Here is a 16,766-nt window from a genome sequence, read left to right as displayed (position 1 = left end):
CCCGGGGGGTCCCGCAGCCCCAATTACTCCGTGATCTAATTAAGCCGCGGCGCAAGCTTCTGCTCTGCCGGGCTCTGCCACGCTCTCGCGGCGGCGGAGACCCCGAGTCCGGCCGCCCGCAGAGGCTGAATGAGGGGGGGAAGGTCCCTGCCAGCCCCCTAGGCCGCGTGTCCCCGTGCTGCCTCTGCCTTCGCGCTGGTCCCCCCTCCAGCGCCTGACCCGAGCCGACCCTGCTTAGCTTCCCCCCCGCTGTAAGCTCGCGCCGGCCGCCTGGCGCCGCTCCCCGCGCCCCGCAGCAGCGCCTCTGCGTGACGCCGCGAGCGGTGCGCGCGCCCCTGGCGGGCTCCCTTAAGGCGGGCGCGCGAGGGGCCGTTGGCGGCGCCGCTGAGGGGGCGCGCGGGGATGGCGGCGCCGCTGAGGGAGCGTCCTGTCTCCGCCGCGAAGGAGCCCCGTCTTTAGGGCCTCGGAGGTTCCCTGAGGCCTGGAGTAGGGGAGCGCTGCCCCTCAGCCGTGCGGCAGGGACTGTCTCCTCAGGAGCAACGTGGGAAACATCCTCACACCAGCCCCATAAGGGCAGCAGCTGAAGCCCACCCACCACAGCCCTCCATGTCCCTCCCACAAGGGATGTGCCCCAGCTTGCTATAAACCCCTCATCCCTGGGGCATGCCTCTGGCTTCCAGCTGGCATCACCTCCTGCCTGAGCAGTCCTCACCTTCCCTATGAACCCCAGAAGGCAGCAGCAGTTTCTCTAGAAAGCAGTGTAAGGAGCAGCTGTTAATTGGAACCAATTTTTTTTATTAGAGCATTATTAATACATTTTGTCTTGCAAGGGTATCTGCTCCCTGTACCCACCCCAGGATTCAAAAGGCAGCAAAGCTCCCGCAGAAATCAGTTTTGCTTAGCTTAAAGCACAGAACATGTTTCTCTTCAGACTCTGAAACCCCATCAGGAGTGTAGCATCTCACAGCAGCCATCTGAATGAACAGCACATGCAGTAACAGCTTCCAGGACTGAGCTGATCTCTGGATTTAGGTTCCCTTATTAAAATACTATAGATAGGGGTTATAAGGGCATTAATACTTATACTTCCTGTTTCACATATTTAAAACCCTGCCAACTGCTGTTGAAGCTTTAGTTTGATAGCATCAATCATTTTTGAAGACAAGGTTAGAAAAAAATATTTTATTCACATTAACTACTGCTCAAAACTTTCTAAGTGTCCTTATATATTTTGAACCTGGGAAGTGAAGTTTGGATGGGAAGGACAGGTAAAAAGCACATGCAGCAGCTGTGCTTTTCAGCCACAAGAAGTTCACCTGAATTTGCCTAAGTTATAAGCTTTTGAAAAAAATCACAGTTCTGCATAAACTCTGGCAAGTCTAAGTGTAATAGCACCTCAGAAAGATTCTGCCCTTGCTTAGAACTTGAATCGCTCTGTCTGGATATCAAAACAGTAATGGTAATTCCCGGTAAAGGCTGCTCTGGCCAGATGAAGAGCAAGTTCTGATATGCAGAGAACCTGTCTTTACTGCGTGCACCAACATTTGGCTGATACCCAAGCCAAAGAGGGATGGAAGCCACTGAGGGAGAAGCAGAAAAAGGAAAGGTCACTTAGTCAACAACAGGTAAGGGAAACAAGACAAGTAGCACTACCGGGAAAACGGCAGATATGATGAGGAGGAGATTAAAGAGAATAAATCAGACAGACACTAAAAAATAACAGGAAAAGGTGGGAATGAGAGGGGCACTAAGTCTGTACCTTTTAGAACATATAAGATGGAACGTGAGACTGTGTTTTGTTGTTGTTTGTCAGAGAACAGCTGTAAAAACCACCAGGAATGTGCTTCAGGCCAATCCAATGCTTTTTTGTCTACTTTAACACTGTTATTTAATAGTATTACACAATACTGGCATCTTACTTTAAGGTAATTTTAAAAACATTTAGAATACTTTTTTTTTTTAATGGAATGTCTTCCTCTTGATCTTCTAATGAACTGAGAATATCAGAAGGAAATCTGCTGCTCTTGAAGTCAATGGGAAGTTTGCCTGTATAAGGAGAACTGGTTAGGATTCTGCCAGTGTTTCACAGCTTGCACAAAGTTCTCCAACATACTAGAGCTCATCTTTTTCATTATTCTTTTTCAGGAAAGAAGCAAGGATATTGAGACTTTTCTGGAGCTCCTCCTTTTTTCCATCACTCATTTTGTTCTTCTCAATCAGTTTTGTGATTCGGACAACTTCATTAGCAGCAAATTCTTCTCCCTGCTCCAGTATCTTGCTCATAATTTTCAAGTATTGCTCAGCTGACTTCTTATCGGTTTCCTTTGTTTTTTCTAAACTTTCTTGCCCTTTTTTCAGGAGGGATTGGCGTTCCGATTTTTCGGTGGTGCTCACAAACTTGCTGGCCAGCATATCGTATTCTTTCAGGCAGCCTGGCATCCCCAGATAGATGCCATTACTCTTCAACCAGCGCTGAATAGCCCCAGCTTTGATTTGCCCAGTGTAAGGTAAGGGGTTGTCAAAGTCACCATCTCGGAATAAGTAAAAAATAGGGTATTTGTCCTTATCCAGCTTGTATTTTTCACCCAGCTCAGTGTTCAGCTTATCACCATAATCTGTCAAGAGAAAACAAAACACAGCACATTATGTTAAGAAAAAAAAAGAAAGGAGGATTCTTTCCTCCCCAAGCCAATGAACATTCGTCTCTATAGTTTCAACACTTCCATAATAACCTCTTTGCAGGGAAGGGCCACACTGAAACAAAAACACTGCAGAAAATCATTTGTGCAAGGTGAACCATTGCTAGATTTTCCAAAGAAAAATACAAGATTCTAGTTGTACTTTGTTGTGATTGTGATAGTCTAAGGACATCAGCGGGACCTCTACCCACAGACTTGGTCCTGCTTACGGGAAATCAATAGCGATTTTTTTCTTGTTTGCCCTATTGATTTTATTTGACTTATGGTTCAATGGGACCTTTTCCAAATCTAAGTGCAGAGAGTGTACACGTATGCATTTTATTCTGACAGCATGCCAAGCTACAAGAGACTATCTGATCTTACATAAATTGCATGTATTCTTGAGGACAGAAAACATAACTTTAAAGGGATTTCAGCTAGTCTCCATAGGTAAAACCATGCATATTTAGAGATGTCAGCCTGGGTGAAATTTTCCAGTAAGACAATTCCTGTAATTTTGAATTCTCAATTCTACCTACAGAGCAAGAAGGAAGGTGATAGTGATTCATTCTTCACTGCTTTTCTCTTAAAGCTAATTACAAGAACATCAAGTTACACTGGCTGTAGTGCAATAATCACTATCTGTGCTTTATCAGCAATAAATGGAAGGTTTCCTATACTGAATTAATAATATAGCATTTGTTTCATTTGACCAGGTTAAAACATGATTCTTGTAAGGCCTGTTCCCTGGAAATGAACCAAAAGGTTTCTCTCAGAAAAAAAACACCACAAAATAAAATTGTGAATGAGAAGGGTGGCATTCAATTTAGCAGGGTGGGCTGACTTGCTTCATTAACCAGCCAAAATAAGATAAGCAGCACTCCTACACTCATCACAGGAGGCACAAAGCAGGCAGCTTTGCTACTAACCAGACTAGGCACATTTGGTGTTTTAGTCCGACTGGGCTGCGCCAGTCTAATTTCTTATTATCAGAATTACCTCAAAGCCTATTTGGAGCAGAAATCTCAGTGAATTTTATTTCCTCCACGCTAACCCTTATTGTACTAATCGGTTCAGAGCTTCTCACCTGATATTCCCACTTCAGCCACCAAAAGATCTTCACTGGAACCTGAGCTCTCCGCCAGCTTTTTAAACTCATCCTGTTTGTCACCGTAAGGATATTGTGTATCAAATTTCACAAGGACGAACTTATGCTTTGGAATTACCTAGAACAAGGAAAAAAAAGAGGAGTCCTTAACATGCCATTTTGAGCAATTTCTAAGTCACATATGGGTGCTCTAGCTTGTTCTTTTTTTCCAAAGCAATGAGTAGAGGTAGAGGGAGAATGGAAATTTAATAGTTATGCACTTTGAAAAATGACTCATTGCAGTGTAAAAGGAGGAAAGAGTGAACATATGTATTCCTACACCAGATGATAAAGATTCTACATGGTATATTTGGGGAATCTGATAATGGCTTTAATTATACCCATGATGTGCTTGTTCAATTTAAATCTGATTATCATCTTGGAAGGAAGTCGGCTAAACAACTTCCAGTGGGACATTAAAAGGCTAAATAGAAAGTCAGTCTGAAGTCTCTCAGTGTGAGAACTGCAGCTGTGCTAACAGAAGGTATGGGGAGTGAGCCGAAACGCTGGTCGCAAGGCAGAGGCATACTGCTATCTCTTCACTGATGCCTCTTCATTTGTGCTGTTGCTGCCCTTTCAAATGAGCTTGGAAACGCATCCGCCACCTGCTTTGGGCTCTTTTCTCCCTCCCTGAGAAGCCCTTGCAAAATGTATTTTCTAGCGAACACAGATTGCAGCACTGGTCCCCACCTACGCAGTCCGCTGCAGGCACTATTCAAGCTCTGACAGAACAGCTGGTTGCAACACTTGCAAAAAAGCCTCTCGTTCCAGGCCTGTTGATCGCTTCCAAGCTGTTTAGTGCCCTTCCTCCTGAGGAGGGAATACTGCATATATTAAAACCGTGCCGTTTCTGAGGGTTTTTAAAGTCCCTCTTACAGCGTACTGTGAATTACTTCAGATCCCTATGTGCTGCAAGAGAGCTAGAAACTGCTAAGGACTGCAGGATGCAGTGGTGTAAAAACATCAAAAATGGCTTACCACAGCAGAAAAACCACGTTTGGGGGAGGCTGATATGTGGCAAGAAATATTTGCTCCTATCTGAGCAGTTTGGTTAGGTCAGATACTTATTTAACCAGCTCAGCTGAGTGTTGTCTCTTCAGCTCACGCTGCCAAAGCACACGCTTCGATCCGTGATACGTGGTTTTTTTTCTGGTAGGCTTCTCTCCCTTTTCTTAAAATTGGGCTTGTAGCGTCTTTCACAGCACTACCAGCCTCCATCAACTACTGAAAAAACCCCCTCCGCCTAACTCGATTAAGATATTTGCATTTTAACTTGATTTGGGGTGGGGGGAGGGAAGAACTGTGGCAGACCGAGGTCTTGCACAGAAGCCTGGTACTTTCTGTTTCATCAAGAAAAATAGCGAAACGGGCGCAAGGTGCTGCCGCGGGGCTCCAGCACGGCTGAGAGGAGCAGAGCAGCAGCCGGGCGACGGAGGCGCCTTCGTTACCGCGCGGCGCGGCGGGGGCTCCGCTGTGGGGGCTCCGCGCGCCCGGCCGGGCTCCCCGCGTGCCGCAGCCCTCGCGGAGCCTCGGCGCCGCGGATCCACTTGGAGCGCGCCCATTGGCTGCCTGCAGCAGCCGCCTCCCTCCCCTTGGCTGCGCCGCGGCGGGCCCGGCTCGGCGGCCACTCAGCGCGCCCCAGCGCTCTCCCCGCGCCGAGAAGCCCCGGCGCCGCCGCGGGCTCAGCGCGGCCGAGCCCGAGCCCGGCCCCGCGGGCCGCTGCCTCCCCGGCGCCCCCGGCCGCCGAGGCCCCCCGCACGCTGCCGCGGCGCCGCACGTGGCCCCGCCGCCGAGGCGGCGCCCTGCTGCCCCTCTGCCCCCGCTCCCCGGTCGCGCCGCGGCGGTACCTTGTAGAAGGTGATGGCGTCGAGCGGCACGGAGCCCTTGGTGTGCAGCGCGCTGCCGCCGGGCAGCGCCAGGCCGAGCAGGCAGAGCAGCAGCGAGCCGGCGGCGGCCGCCGCAGCCATGGCGGAGCGCGGAGCGAGCGCGGCTGCCGGCGGGTCACGTGAGCGCGCGGTGTCACCGGCCGCCGGGGCCGGGCCCGCCCCGAGGGGCGCGGGGAGGGGAGGGGAGGGGAGGGGCGCGGGGAGGGGAGGGGGCGGGCCCGGCGGCCCAGCGCTCCGCCGGCTGATCGCGACACGCGACGGGGGAGGCGGCAGAGCCACCCGGTAACGAAACCGACTTTGCATCGCTTATGAACCCGTCCGGTTCGAGGCGGCTCGCCGGCAGCTGCGCCACGTACCGCGGCAGGAGGCTGAGGCACCCGCGTCCTCCACGGTCCTAAGTGACAGAGTTCAGATCGGGCTGCGGATACAACGACAGAAATCCCCTTTTAGGTTAACAGCGGTTAAAATAAAGCCATGGTTATCACTGCAAAATACGAATGCAATTTTTGAACAGTTAAAACTGGTAAAAAGTACAAAAATGATGGGCAAACAGGCACTGCTTATCCCCCCCCCCCCCCATATGTAGACAAAGGAAGGTAGGAAACTTCAGACCTTTACCTGCATCAGACACCATGGTTTAAAGCAAAGAGAAGAGTTGAAGAAATCTGTACGAGGATCGTGGCTCATGATCCCAGCAGTATAAAAGCAGTATTTTTTTTTCTGTCTGTAGGCTTAGTAGGTTTAAGTATGTTTTCCAATTAATCATCAAAAAGCCAAAAAAAAACCCCACAAGAGTGTAAAAGGGTGAACAGCAGCACTAGGTTATACCTTGAATCTCTTACCAAGTCCCAACAGGTCATATTCTGCAGGGGAAACACTCTTTTGTAAGAAATAGATATGTAACTATACACAATTTACAGGGACAGAGGAGTTCTCCCTCCACCAGGCCCCCCAAACAACCAGTATGTAGCCGATTTTGTGTGCTTTACACTCTGTCTCCTCCTAGAGAAAAGTTACAGCTTGTAAAGAGATGGTGTCCGACTTTATAAAACATTTACCACGTAATCCAAAAACGTTTATGTTCGACAAGCTTATCAGTCATTAGTTACTGGAAATGGGACAGCAGCTAACGCTGGAATAGCGTTTCTCCTGCACTGGTATGGAAATGGTTTGAGCGGCCAGCACAAGCCGGACAGGAGCCCAGCCGAACGCGGCAGCGGGAAGGGAGCGCGAGCCCCAGCTCCGGCTCAGAGCCCGCTTCAGACAACACATGCCCCCGAGGGTTTCAGTTCTGCTTCTGAGGGAGCTGATGCAGAAAACTTTTTTTTTTTAAAGGAAGTTCTGCTTTCTGGCACACGGAGGATTTAAAAAGCTTGGTTATATTAAGCTTATTTCACTTACGTGCTCACAGTTGCTGTTGATATGACTGGTTCAGTTCTACCCGTTGTTGCAGCAGCGCGAGGAAACTCCAGCGTCCGTCGGTGCCGGGACTGTCCCCTCCGGACGAGGGCAGCGCGACACCTTTGTGCTCAGTGCTGGTGATTGCCCGAAGCCCTGTCCAGGTTAGCACGTCCACAGGGCAGCGAGGGGACAGGAACATCAGCAACGGCCTTTTCTCTCCTTTAACAAAATGGGCAGTGCAGGTTTCTGGCTCGGTGCTTCTCTATGAACTGCATAATCTCAGCAATGGGACTGTTTTCACTTACCCTATGTACTCCAAAGGATCAACTTGAGTCATCAGTCTTGCTTTAATTTAAGTAGCACACCCTTCGTTCCAAAAAAGGTATTTTTTATACAATGTATAAGACAGCTCAGTTTGTTCAGGAAAAGTATTACTATAAAACAAACTTAACACATTTTGGTATTTCTCCAGTCCGGAGCACTTACCAGACATTGCAACTAAACCATTAGCACATCCCTTCCAATTCAGACAGTAGGTAGGCAGCCTTCTTTCCCTTGTAGGATGGGGCAAAGCAAAACTAAATCCAGCAAGAGCAGCAGTGTGAAATTTTACACAGGGGATTTATTTTAAAAAAATACTCTCATCAACATTCTAGCATTTCTAACAAAACATATTCAAAAGAGATGACAAAGGTAGGATTGTCAGCTCTCTTAAAAATTTAAATATAGACTTCAGATAATAGCTGCTTTAAATCAGAAGATGAGGAATCTGTAGAAGTCTGACCTGTCCCTCGTATAGTAGGTGCAACATGTACTTTTATGCCTACACCAGTTTCAGGCTGCATTACTCCTTTAAAATGGAAAAGGAAAAAAACCAGCAGAAATGCAGATTCAGTGGGAGCAGATGATGCAGTTGCACTTTCTAACAGAATGCCTAATGAGCTAGTACTTGAATAATCAAAGATCAACTGCAAAAAGCAAGCATACAGTTACAAAAAGCATTCTCAGCCTCATACCACAGCGGAAGCAAAAGTTACCTCTGCCAACTTAAAAACCAAAGCCAATAGGATTTAATTTCTATTAAAATATTTAAGTCTTAAAGTTTCAATAATCTAAATACACTTTTTAAAAGTCATGATGATTGCTGTTTTACATTAAACTGACATGAGATCAGAGACTGCAGTGTCAGACCTCACTGCAGCTATTTTTATATACACGGTCTCTGGTTTTGTCTTTTTTGCTGAAACATTGATTCCCATCTTTCTCTCTAAAGCTTACGGGCCAAGTTTGCTCTTCAGCAGGTTTGCAGTTTTCTCCAACATGAAAACAACCTGTGTGTAAACTGACACCACCCACATCTTCCCTCCAGCAGTTCTCTCCGCGTTCAGTCCTTGGAGGAACCTGCATCACTACTAGGCATGGCTTACTCGGCCCTGCTGCCCTCGCCGAGGGCTGGGCGCTGCTGGAAGGCCGTAGGCAGAGCGCGTTTCTCCGGTGCAAAGTCACCTCCCCCTGCTGCACCGACACACCGAATTCAGTAGGACCAGGCGGCTTGTGGATAAAACAGGCAGCTCCAAAACTGGCTCATTTCATTGGAGGCAGCTGAATGTGGGTATCTACAATTTCGGCATTGCTAAGGCAAGGACCATACAAAAAAAAATTATAAACACTGTATGGTGATGAAAATACAACTCCTCTGAGATGTATGCTTTACACTGGATTTCTATTGCTGCTTCTAAAGACCATCTCCAGTTGTTTCTAGAGATCAAAAGGGAAGAAAGTTAATTTTCTCCTGTTCTAATATGCTTATGAACATGTATAAAAAGTGGTCAAACCCCGATGAGGGTCCCTGCGTCTGGTTTATGTACAGTAATTTAAATCAGCTGAATACATCTGTAATACCTAAAAAAGTTATTTTAAGATTTTAAGTCCTTCATGCATTATGAGGAAGTTCTGGATTAAAGTGATGGTATATTGGATGTTGCTTGTCTGGGACCGATGTCACTCTCCTGGAATCTTTGTCACAAAGATGCATTTCTTAAATCTTTAGTTTTTTAATGGTATCAAGTCTCTTTTTCAGCAGCTCTCCAATTTCCTGAACTGAGTGATGGTAACTGCTCTGGACCTTCCCTTGCACAGTCTTTGTAAACTTTTTTTCTTCCTGCAAAGCACAAAAGAGATACAGGTCACTCACTCCACTGCAATCATTTAAATCCTCTTTTAAACCTCTCCCACCATCTCTACAAACAATAGTAAGAATTTCATTAGGACCACAGCGTAAGATTACAAAGGGAATCTTATCAGCACAGAATAAGCAGCAGTCAGTGGCCAGCAGTATTAATTCCTGCATGTACTGGCGTTCTACAGACAGGACTAGGAGCACATCAACTTCTTCACCCCTGGAAACACCTTTGTGCAAAAAATATTTATGGCTGAAATTGAGGGGTGCGTGTAGTATTTTTCTAGAGGTCATTTATTAAAGCTGGGAATCTCTTTCTTACATGGAAAACTGAAATCATATAACAAACGAATGCTGACCAACTAAGAGACCCTTATACTAAATTCCAGAAGCACGGTGCGTGGGAGGGGTTCAGATGGCATCAGTTCAGCAACACTGAAACCTAGGTTTCCTGAAGGTAAGAAGCCATTTTATATCCTCTTCCATGTGCAATTTTCTGATGGGCCCAAGTTAAAAGACTTAACTGCCCTGTCTCTGCAGCACTGCGTAAAGAGGATTACCAGTGTGCAACATCACTGGCCTTGCTCCTGCAGATAAAGTGAGGTTAGCACTGACCAACTGTGAATGTTGTATTTCCGTAGACAGAAATAACAGCTCTTGGTGTCCAAAGAAGCAGCTATAACCGTTGTTCTGCAAGAGGCAACTTGCTATCAAGACGCCTTTTGCAGACACCATACAGATAGCAAGCAGCAAAGCCTGTGAAGCACAGCCTGAGCGAAGCGATTAGATGTGGGGAAAACCTCATGTCAGCCACAAGCCTTGGCTGACACATCGCCAGTCATGTTCCATTCCTGAATCGCACCAGAGTTTTCTTTAACACTTGAGCACAACAACATTTTTTGAAAGCACTGTTTAGCTCTAGATACACAGAGCTGCAAACACAGCTCTGGGCCTGAGTAGAGCTATACAGACTGCATATATTAGGATTACCTATAACAATGTCAAACAATGAATGGAATAGCAAACATCATGAATAAACAGGAAAAATCGCAACAGACTCCTATAGACAGTTCTGTTCAAATCTATGCAAATCTTATGCTTGATTTCTGCAGGTCTGTCCTCTAGTATTTTGATGCCTTAAACACAACATTTTGCTCGAGAGCAATGGCTTGAAAAGCCAAGCTTCCTCATTAAGCACATACTTCAAGTCTAAATTTGACACTGGGCTTGGCATGAGTAGTGCCTATTACTGCTGCCTTTGGTTTTCTTTATATAGCTAAGAAGGGGAAAAAAGTTGCCAGTCATTCTTCCATATGTATCGAGTAAAGGTTTCCAGGGAAGTGACTGATCAGCAGTTTGTGAAATCTCAAAAATTTCCTGGAATACTTCCTTTGCCTCCATTATAGAGCATCGTAAAATAAAGATGATAAAACAGTCATACCACAGACAAGAAAATTATGTTAAAAACCTAAGATTTTTCTCCTCTACATACCACGCTAAGTGAAAGTAGTAGAAAATGAGATTTAAAACACAACAATTTTAAAACACTATTTTGTGCAGTAAGCAAAAATTGATAAAATGAGGCAGAGTCACTGTACCAGATCATGAACCACGGAAAACTAACTCTACCACTCCAAAACCCAGCTTCTAGCAGTCTGCTCCCTAACCTCTAGGTAGCAGCTGTAAGTCAATCATAAGAGATTTCTGTCTTTTTTCCTTCCAATAAAACATTTTTAGGGAAAAAAATATTCACCCAAGTTATCCTGTAGGGGTGTAAGTATAGATTATTACCTGTCATATACAAGTGTATAGAGCACAAAAATAACGATGCAAGTTCTTACCTGTAAAAGCAGGGTGTCCTTGAGGGACAAGTCTTCAAGTTTTAGTGCAGTCAGAATTATTTCAAGCCCTTTGATGTGATCTATTACATTGGAAGTTAATGTCTGCAGGTCAGTAACATAATCCAGAAAATGCGTAAATACAGGAGGCTATAAAAATAAATACATATTTTAATTATAAACACATTAATGTTTGTTCAAATGACTATTCCACATAACAACTCACTTCGTAAAGCCTATAAATTCTATTCCCCCATGCCACTGCTAAGCTATCCATATTGATCCATATAAATGCAACCAGTTAGCTAGTTTTTACTATGGTGTACTTCAGCTAGGAAGGTCTGAGATACTCTGAACTGTGTGTTTCCTATTTAAAACCTGTCATGGCATGTCAGAGATGTGGCACTCTCACCATTTGATTTTAAACAGAAAAGAATTTTAAAACATGAATACTGAGTAATTGCTAGCCTACATCATATTCTGCAAGGTAGAGCTCACAAAAAACAGTGTATTAACAGATCATCTGCCTGGATTTTGTCCTTCAGCATGAGTGACAGGACTTTTATTGGGGGAGTGGGGGGAGGGGGGGGAAGAAAGGAGTACTATCTACCATAGCTACACTGCTTTCTTTTTTTTTCTTCTTCTTTTTTTGCAAGTTGGATTTAAAAGGTCGGAGGACACTGTCACAGTAACTTGATACCCACAGGGTGATGGAGATCGTCTGGAGAAAAAAAGACGTACAAGTACGTTACAAGTTGCATTTACAAGGTGCTCCTAAACTCATTTTAGTGTATCTACTGAAAAGACTCAGAGTAGTTAGAAGATGCAAAAAAGAACACTGCTTCCACGAGTGACTGAGATCAAAGAACTTTCACTGCATTTCAGACCCAGCATTTCTACTCTGAAGTACTCCAAAACTTTTATTTTTCAAGACTTGTGTTCATCCCACCTCCCTTCAGACTGATTTCTCACTCCAAGCTCAATGAGTGGACATGGACACTTCCAAAAGGCAGTTCAGATCTCAGCTCGAGCAAAGGGTCCAGTGGAGGAGACAAGCTCTATATTGATTTACAGAGGGACCCTAGAAGTAACTTCAGATGCACTAGAAAACTGTCTAACTGCATGTGCCTAGCCATGACTCAAAACTCACTCATTGCCCAAAATACTTCATTTCATCAAGAAACATGGCTTTGGGCTCCACGTTATTCTCTAGTTCTAGTCTGAAGATGAAAATTAAGGTTTATATTCACATCAGCCCAAAGGCAATTACATATACAGTCAATGGAATAGCAACAATCCACAAACAGAAGTGGGAAGGGAGCTGAGTTTGTGCAGCTCCGGGGTGCCAGATGGAACTTTGTTTTTGTATTAGGCGGGTGAAAGTCTTCAAAGACACTAAATGGCAGCAAAGAAAAAAAATACCTCAACAAAGAAGACTAAGTTTTCTAACAGGTTTGGATGAGTTTTCAAGCTGCCATCTCTGACTTCAATCAAGTCACCTTTACATTTATTGAACAAGTCTGAAAATAGAAAAGAAAAGTCTTATTCAGGACACGGAGATCAACTTAAATGCTTAATTTTCTGTGCAGCATGTATCTCTTGTAGTGTGCAAAGTTGTTAGAGGACTGATTGTTAACCAGTTAGTGACAGATTTAGCCAAAGCCTCTCAACAACATCCAGTTCTAAAATTCCCTCCAAATTGCTCAGTATGCAACACACACACACACACACACACACACACACACACACAAAAAATCATTAAAAATAGCATCTCTCCAGCATTTATAACCACACCTGGACAAAGTACCAGGGAGACAGCAATTGCAAAGACTAGGCTGCAAGGTAGTGAAGTGACAGGACATAAGCATGTGGCATGCAACAACTTAATAATCAGATAAGCCAAGGGGAGTCTCAGCCTTGTTCTCAAGTATCTTTCAAGGGAGTTTGTAGCTTCATTAACGCACTTTCTCATAGTTGCAGCACACTCTCAGGAACACATCCTTATACTATGAAGCATTACCTTAACCACCAGTGTTTATTTACTATTTACCTGTCAATCGTTCTAATAAAGACTTGAAACTATTCCCTATCCTCTCCTGGACTGCTGCTGAATCTTCTGAAAGAAAAAAAATTGCAGTTTTAAACTGTAAGTTTGTACATTTTCTGCTTCCAGAAAACCAAGAGGCGTTTAAATGTAATTTAATGCTAGCAGTCAAAACCAAATGCAACCGCTTTCAAAAAAAACCCAGTATTACATCAGTATATACTGTCCAGAAAGACAGACTTGCATAAAAGATGAAATTATTGTCTACTGGATAACCTAGCGTCATTCAAAAATTTACACAGTTAACAGTTTGGGTCCAAATCATCTAATGTCCTAGTAATTTTCAAACTAAACAAAGACGTATTCCGCTCCCTCCCACCACACCCCATGACAGTCTGGTTAAGCCCCTGCCCTGCCCCTCAAACACTTACCTAAGCCATTGGTATCTAGTTCATAAATATCACTAACAAGATAAAACAAGCTAGTCTGGCATTGACAGCTGCCATTACTGAAGAAGCCAGCCATTCGGGTAGGAGGAGGGCCAAGGACAGGATACTAGGCAAGAAGCAAAGAAAAAGATAAAGGTGTTGCAGCTTTTCCTTATCCAGAAAACAGTGTTTGTCTCTGGCACATCTCTCAGTCAGATTCACACACTACAAACTCGGGGTCAGTTAAGTGCATTCTGCAGCCTGTTGGACGTTACAAGGTGCATTCAGTTTCTCTGCTTGCATTCACGTTCATTTAATATTTGGGAATAGCTTTTTCCTTAACGGATACCTGAATTTTTTGTTCTAGAAACTTCTTCCCTGAATCCACTGCCGCTTCCAGCTGTTGAAGCAGAGATCGAATTGTATCAATCTTGGACGAGACGCCGTTCTCTGCAGTCTTTTCAGAGTTCTTTGGTTGAATAGTGTGACTAAGAGTTGGGAGTCCGCTTACTAGCCTTAAAGTTAAAGATCGGATTCGCAACCACAGGGTTTCTTCCTCCAATGAGAGTTTCCTATGTTCTTCAGAAATGTCCCTGGAGAAAGGCACCAAACGTTTTCAGGCAAATGCTTCATATTTGCAAAGCAGCAAGCTTCGCTCAGGTACAAAAGCCTATCCAAAGTTTTGGAACAATGTATGAAGAGGAAGGAGTAGTCAGAAATTCAGAAAACTGTATTAATATGTAAGATGGCAGCACTGCTAGAAGTGATGAATGATGCTCGTTAAGTTTGCAGTTAGCCAGTCTAGAGAACATTTAAGTATGGGAGCTGCCCTGAAAGGATTTTCTTTCCCCGTAAGCATTATCAAAAAGCTGCAACTCCACAGTTCGGGGTATTTCTACTCACCTGTCTTTTGGATCCCAATTAAACAAGACTGTCAGGTCTCTGTTGTCACGCAAATCTTTCCACGGAATGTCATCCTCCTCTGGGCTCAGACTCATGGACTTTATACTTTCTTCTAAACTGGTTGATCTGTACATAAGAATTAGCAACATTAAAATCAAACATTTGTTAATTAGAAATAAAAAGCCCAGCTCACTAACAGGTCACCTTCTCTTCAGTATAGCTCAACTGTAAGATGTCAGAAGTGTTATACAGGATACTGTCAAGGATGCTGGAGGGCAGAGCGAATTAGCAGCAGGGAGAAGTAGCTGGGAGGTTTTTACTGAAAAGGTATAAGTGTAACTGACTGAGGTCTCAAGGGACCAATGTTCTGCCTATACACAAATCTCTAGTTTGTATACTGCCCAAGGTATTGCGCTTATTGCTGCTGTACTTACATATTTGCTTCAAGTAAGAGGTCTAGCAACATCCGTTCTGTGCGAACTTGCGCAAAGTGAAGGGAAGAGTTCAGTCTATTTCTAAATGCAATGAATTCTGGGATCTTCTCAAATGCACCATACTTGTAGGCTTGAATGATGTATTCTGAGGTCTAGAAGAAAACACACACCATCGCTGTATTAGTTACTTCTATAAATTCAGAACAACCAGAGTTTAACAAGGTCACTGTGAAGAAATTGCATTTCTGTGGCTTTAATTAACCTAGAGGTACAGAGTCTGGCAGATACTCATTTCCTGGGACAAGCCTACAGTTCTGCTTGTCCAAATCATCCCAGCAGTTTTACTGCTTTAATTTAAGAACGTCCAGATGCTCCACTGGGCAGCATTATTTAGTAAGCAAACCAACACTGAGAAACATCACATTGCTGTTGTCACTGACAAGTTACTTAAGGGAAGAGGGAGTTGATTTTGGAAGGTACTTTTTATTTTATATTTTTTGAGATGCGTTATTCAAATCATTGTTTCATTAAAAGAAGTACTTTCAAGCAAAATAAACGTATCCCAGATTTTCTGGAACCAACTTGGATATGCATCATTTATTACCACGACATCAATTAAAAAAATTACTCACACATTTTTTTATTTCTCTTTTTTATTAGATTTTTGAATACAGTATCACACGACATCATCATGCAGTGCATACACATTACAATACAATCTAGACACCAAAGGAAACTGTCAGGGTCCATAGGATAGTTTGCTTCCCCTCTGATGAAATGCAGCAGTACAAGGCACTCAACCATGTCACATCAGTCCAAGCAATCTCCAGAAGGAGATCTGTGCAATGAAGGAGCCCAAACAAACACTATATTTTAATGAAAATTTCTAAACGTAGACAGAAGGAACAATTTATGCTCCCAGTGAAGACAGAGTACTACATTTTACATCAGAATAACTCCATGAATGACAAATTTTGGCAAATCAAACATTCTCTTCTGAACAAGATTATCAGATGCACTGAAGATGAAAGGCACCAAAAAAACCCTAATTAACTGTAAACTATACTAACAGACTCAACCTGTCTGGAAGGCTCTGAGAGACTAGAAGCTAGTACTCACAGATGAAAGCCACTAAATTTTTTTCAAAATAAGAAGTGTCCTCTAGATAACCAAATTTCTTGGGGAAAAAAGAGCTATTTGCATTATATGAAAAAATATGCCAAATATTCAACAACATACCCTCTGTTAAACAGCCTTGCAGAGTTCATGTCAGGCTGCGGGATTGCGCTATGGGTGCTAATTCAACTGCATCGACGTGGCTTTTAAATCCCCATGGGACACGGTGTTCTGTTTGCCTGCAGTATCTGGAGAAATTAAAGACGGACGGACACAAGAAAATTAGAGAGATTACTTGTGATTCTGCATATTTAAAGGAGGACTATCTTGAAAAGGATGAAGTTGCCTTTTTAGTATTGACCAAGTATAGCAACACTGCCTTTCTCTCCTCCCTGTCCTTGGCATCCTCTCTCAGGACAGAAATATTATGCCAGCATTGCACAACATCCTGGACAGTTGTTGCTCCTGGGACCCCCTCTTAAATACAATTCATTTCACTGCAGGCTGTAAGTTCAGCAGGTCAGAGGGAAAACTTATTCATCTGAAGTGATCAGTTTGAATCAGCAGCTATATTTTTATGCCAGATCAGCTCATTTAAATCCCAAGCTTCCTACTTCAGGCAGAGTCCCATCCACACAATACTGCAGGACACGTTCACTATGTCGTATATTTAACTGGTATAGGAGACGTACCAATTACCTTAAACACCAAC

At 44.1% G+C, this 16,766-nt stretch overlaps 2 protein-coding genes across 2 annotated transcripts in view; both read right to left on the bottom strand.

The window, feature by feature from the left end:
• Positions 1-774: 774 nt before the first annotated feature.
• On the bottom strand, positions 775-5,873 carry ERP29 (endoplasmic reticulum protein 29). Its single transcript, XM_064521909.1, has 3 exons — positions 5,673-5,873; positions 3,766-3,904; positions 775-2,615 (listed from the first exon to the last, which is right to left on the bottom strand). Exons 1-3 carry the CDS (start codon positions 5,790-5,792, stop codon positions 2,113-2,115), a joined length of 762 nt encoding a protein of 253 aa, XP_064377979.1. The 5' UTR covers positions 5,793-5,873; the 3' UTR covers positions 775-2,112.
• Positions 5,874-7,714: 1,841 nt separating this feature from the next.
• Positions 7,715-16,766, bottom strand: part of NAA25 (N-alpha-acetyltransferase 25, NatB auxiliary subunit) — a 32,927-nt gene continuing 23,875 nt past the window's right edge. The window contains exons 16-24 of the mRNA XM_064521907.1: positions 14,939-15,090; positions 14,505-14,630; positions 13,951-14,194; positions 13,605-13,728; positions 13,180-13,245; positions 12,552-12,649; positions 11,740-11,850; positions 11,133-11,279; positions 7,715-9,273 (exon numbers count right to left, since the gene is read on the bottom strand). Coding sequence (XP_064377977.1) covers positions 9,151-9,273; positions 11,133-11,279; positions 11,740-11,850; positions 12,552-12,649; positions 13,180-13,245; positions 13,605-13,728; positions 13,951-14,194; positions 14,505-14,630; positions 14,939-15,090 — 1,191 coding nt within the window. The 3' untranslated portion in view covers positions 7,715-9,150. The remainder of the gene's footprint in view (positions 9,274-11,132; positions 11,280-11,739; positions 11,851-12,551; positions 12,650-13,179; positions 13,246-13,604; positions 13,729-13,950; positions 14,195-14,504; positions 14,631-14,938; positions 15,091-16,766) is intronic.

The sequence above is a fragment of the Dromaius novaehollandiae genome, chromosome 17, assembly GCF_036370855.1.
Source record: "Dromaius novaehollandiae isolate bDroNov1 chromosome 17, bDroNov1.hap1, whole genome shotgun sequence".
Lineage (NCBI taxonomy): Eukaryota > Metazoa > Chordata > Aves > Casuariiformes > Dromaiidae > Dromaius > Dromaius novaehollandiae.
Note: the sequence above shows the minus strand (reverse complement) of the source record. Positions and strands in the feature narration are given on the sequence as shown.

Coding starts and splice junctions, on each gene's coding strand:
- ERP29 (XM_064521909.1), bottom strand. CDS start 5,792: ATGGCTGCGGCGGCCGCCGCCGGCTCGCTGCTGCTCTGCCTGCTCGGC. Junction 3,905..5,672: donor ACGCCATCACCTTCTACAAG/GTACCGCCGCGG, acceptor TCCTTGTTCTAG/GTAATTCCAAAGCATAAGTT. Junction 2,616..3,765: donor GGCTGAAGTGGGAATATCAG/GTGAGAAGCTCT, acceptor TTCTCTTGACAG/ATTATGGTGATAAGCTGAAC.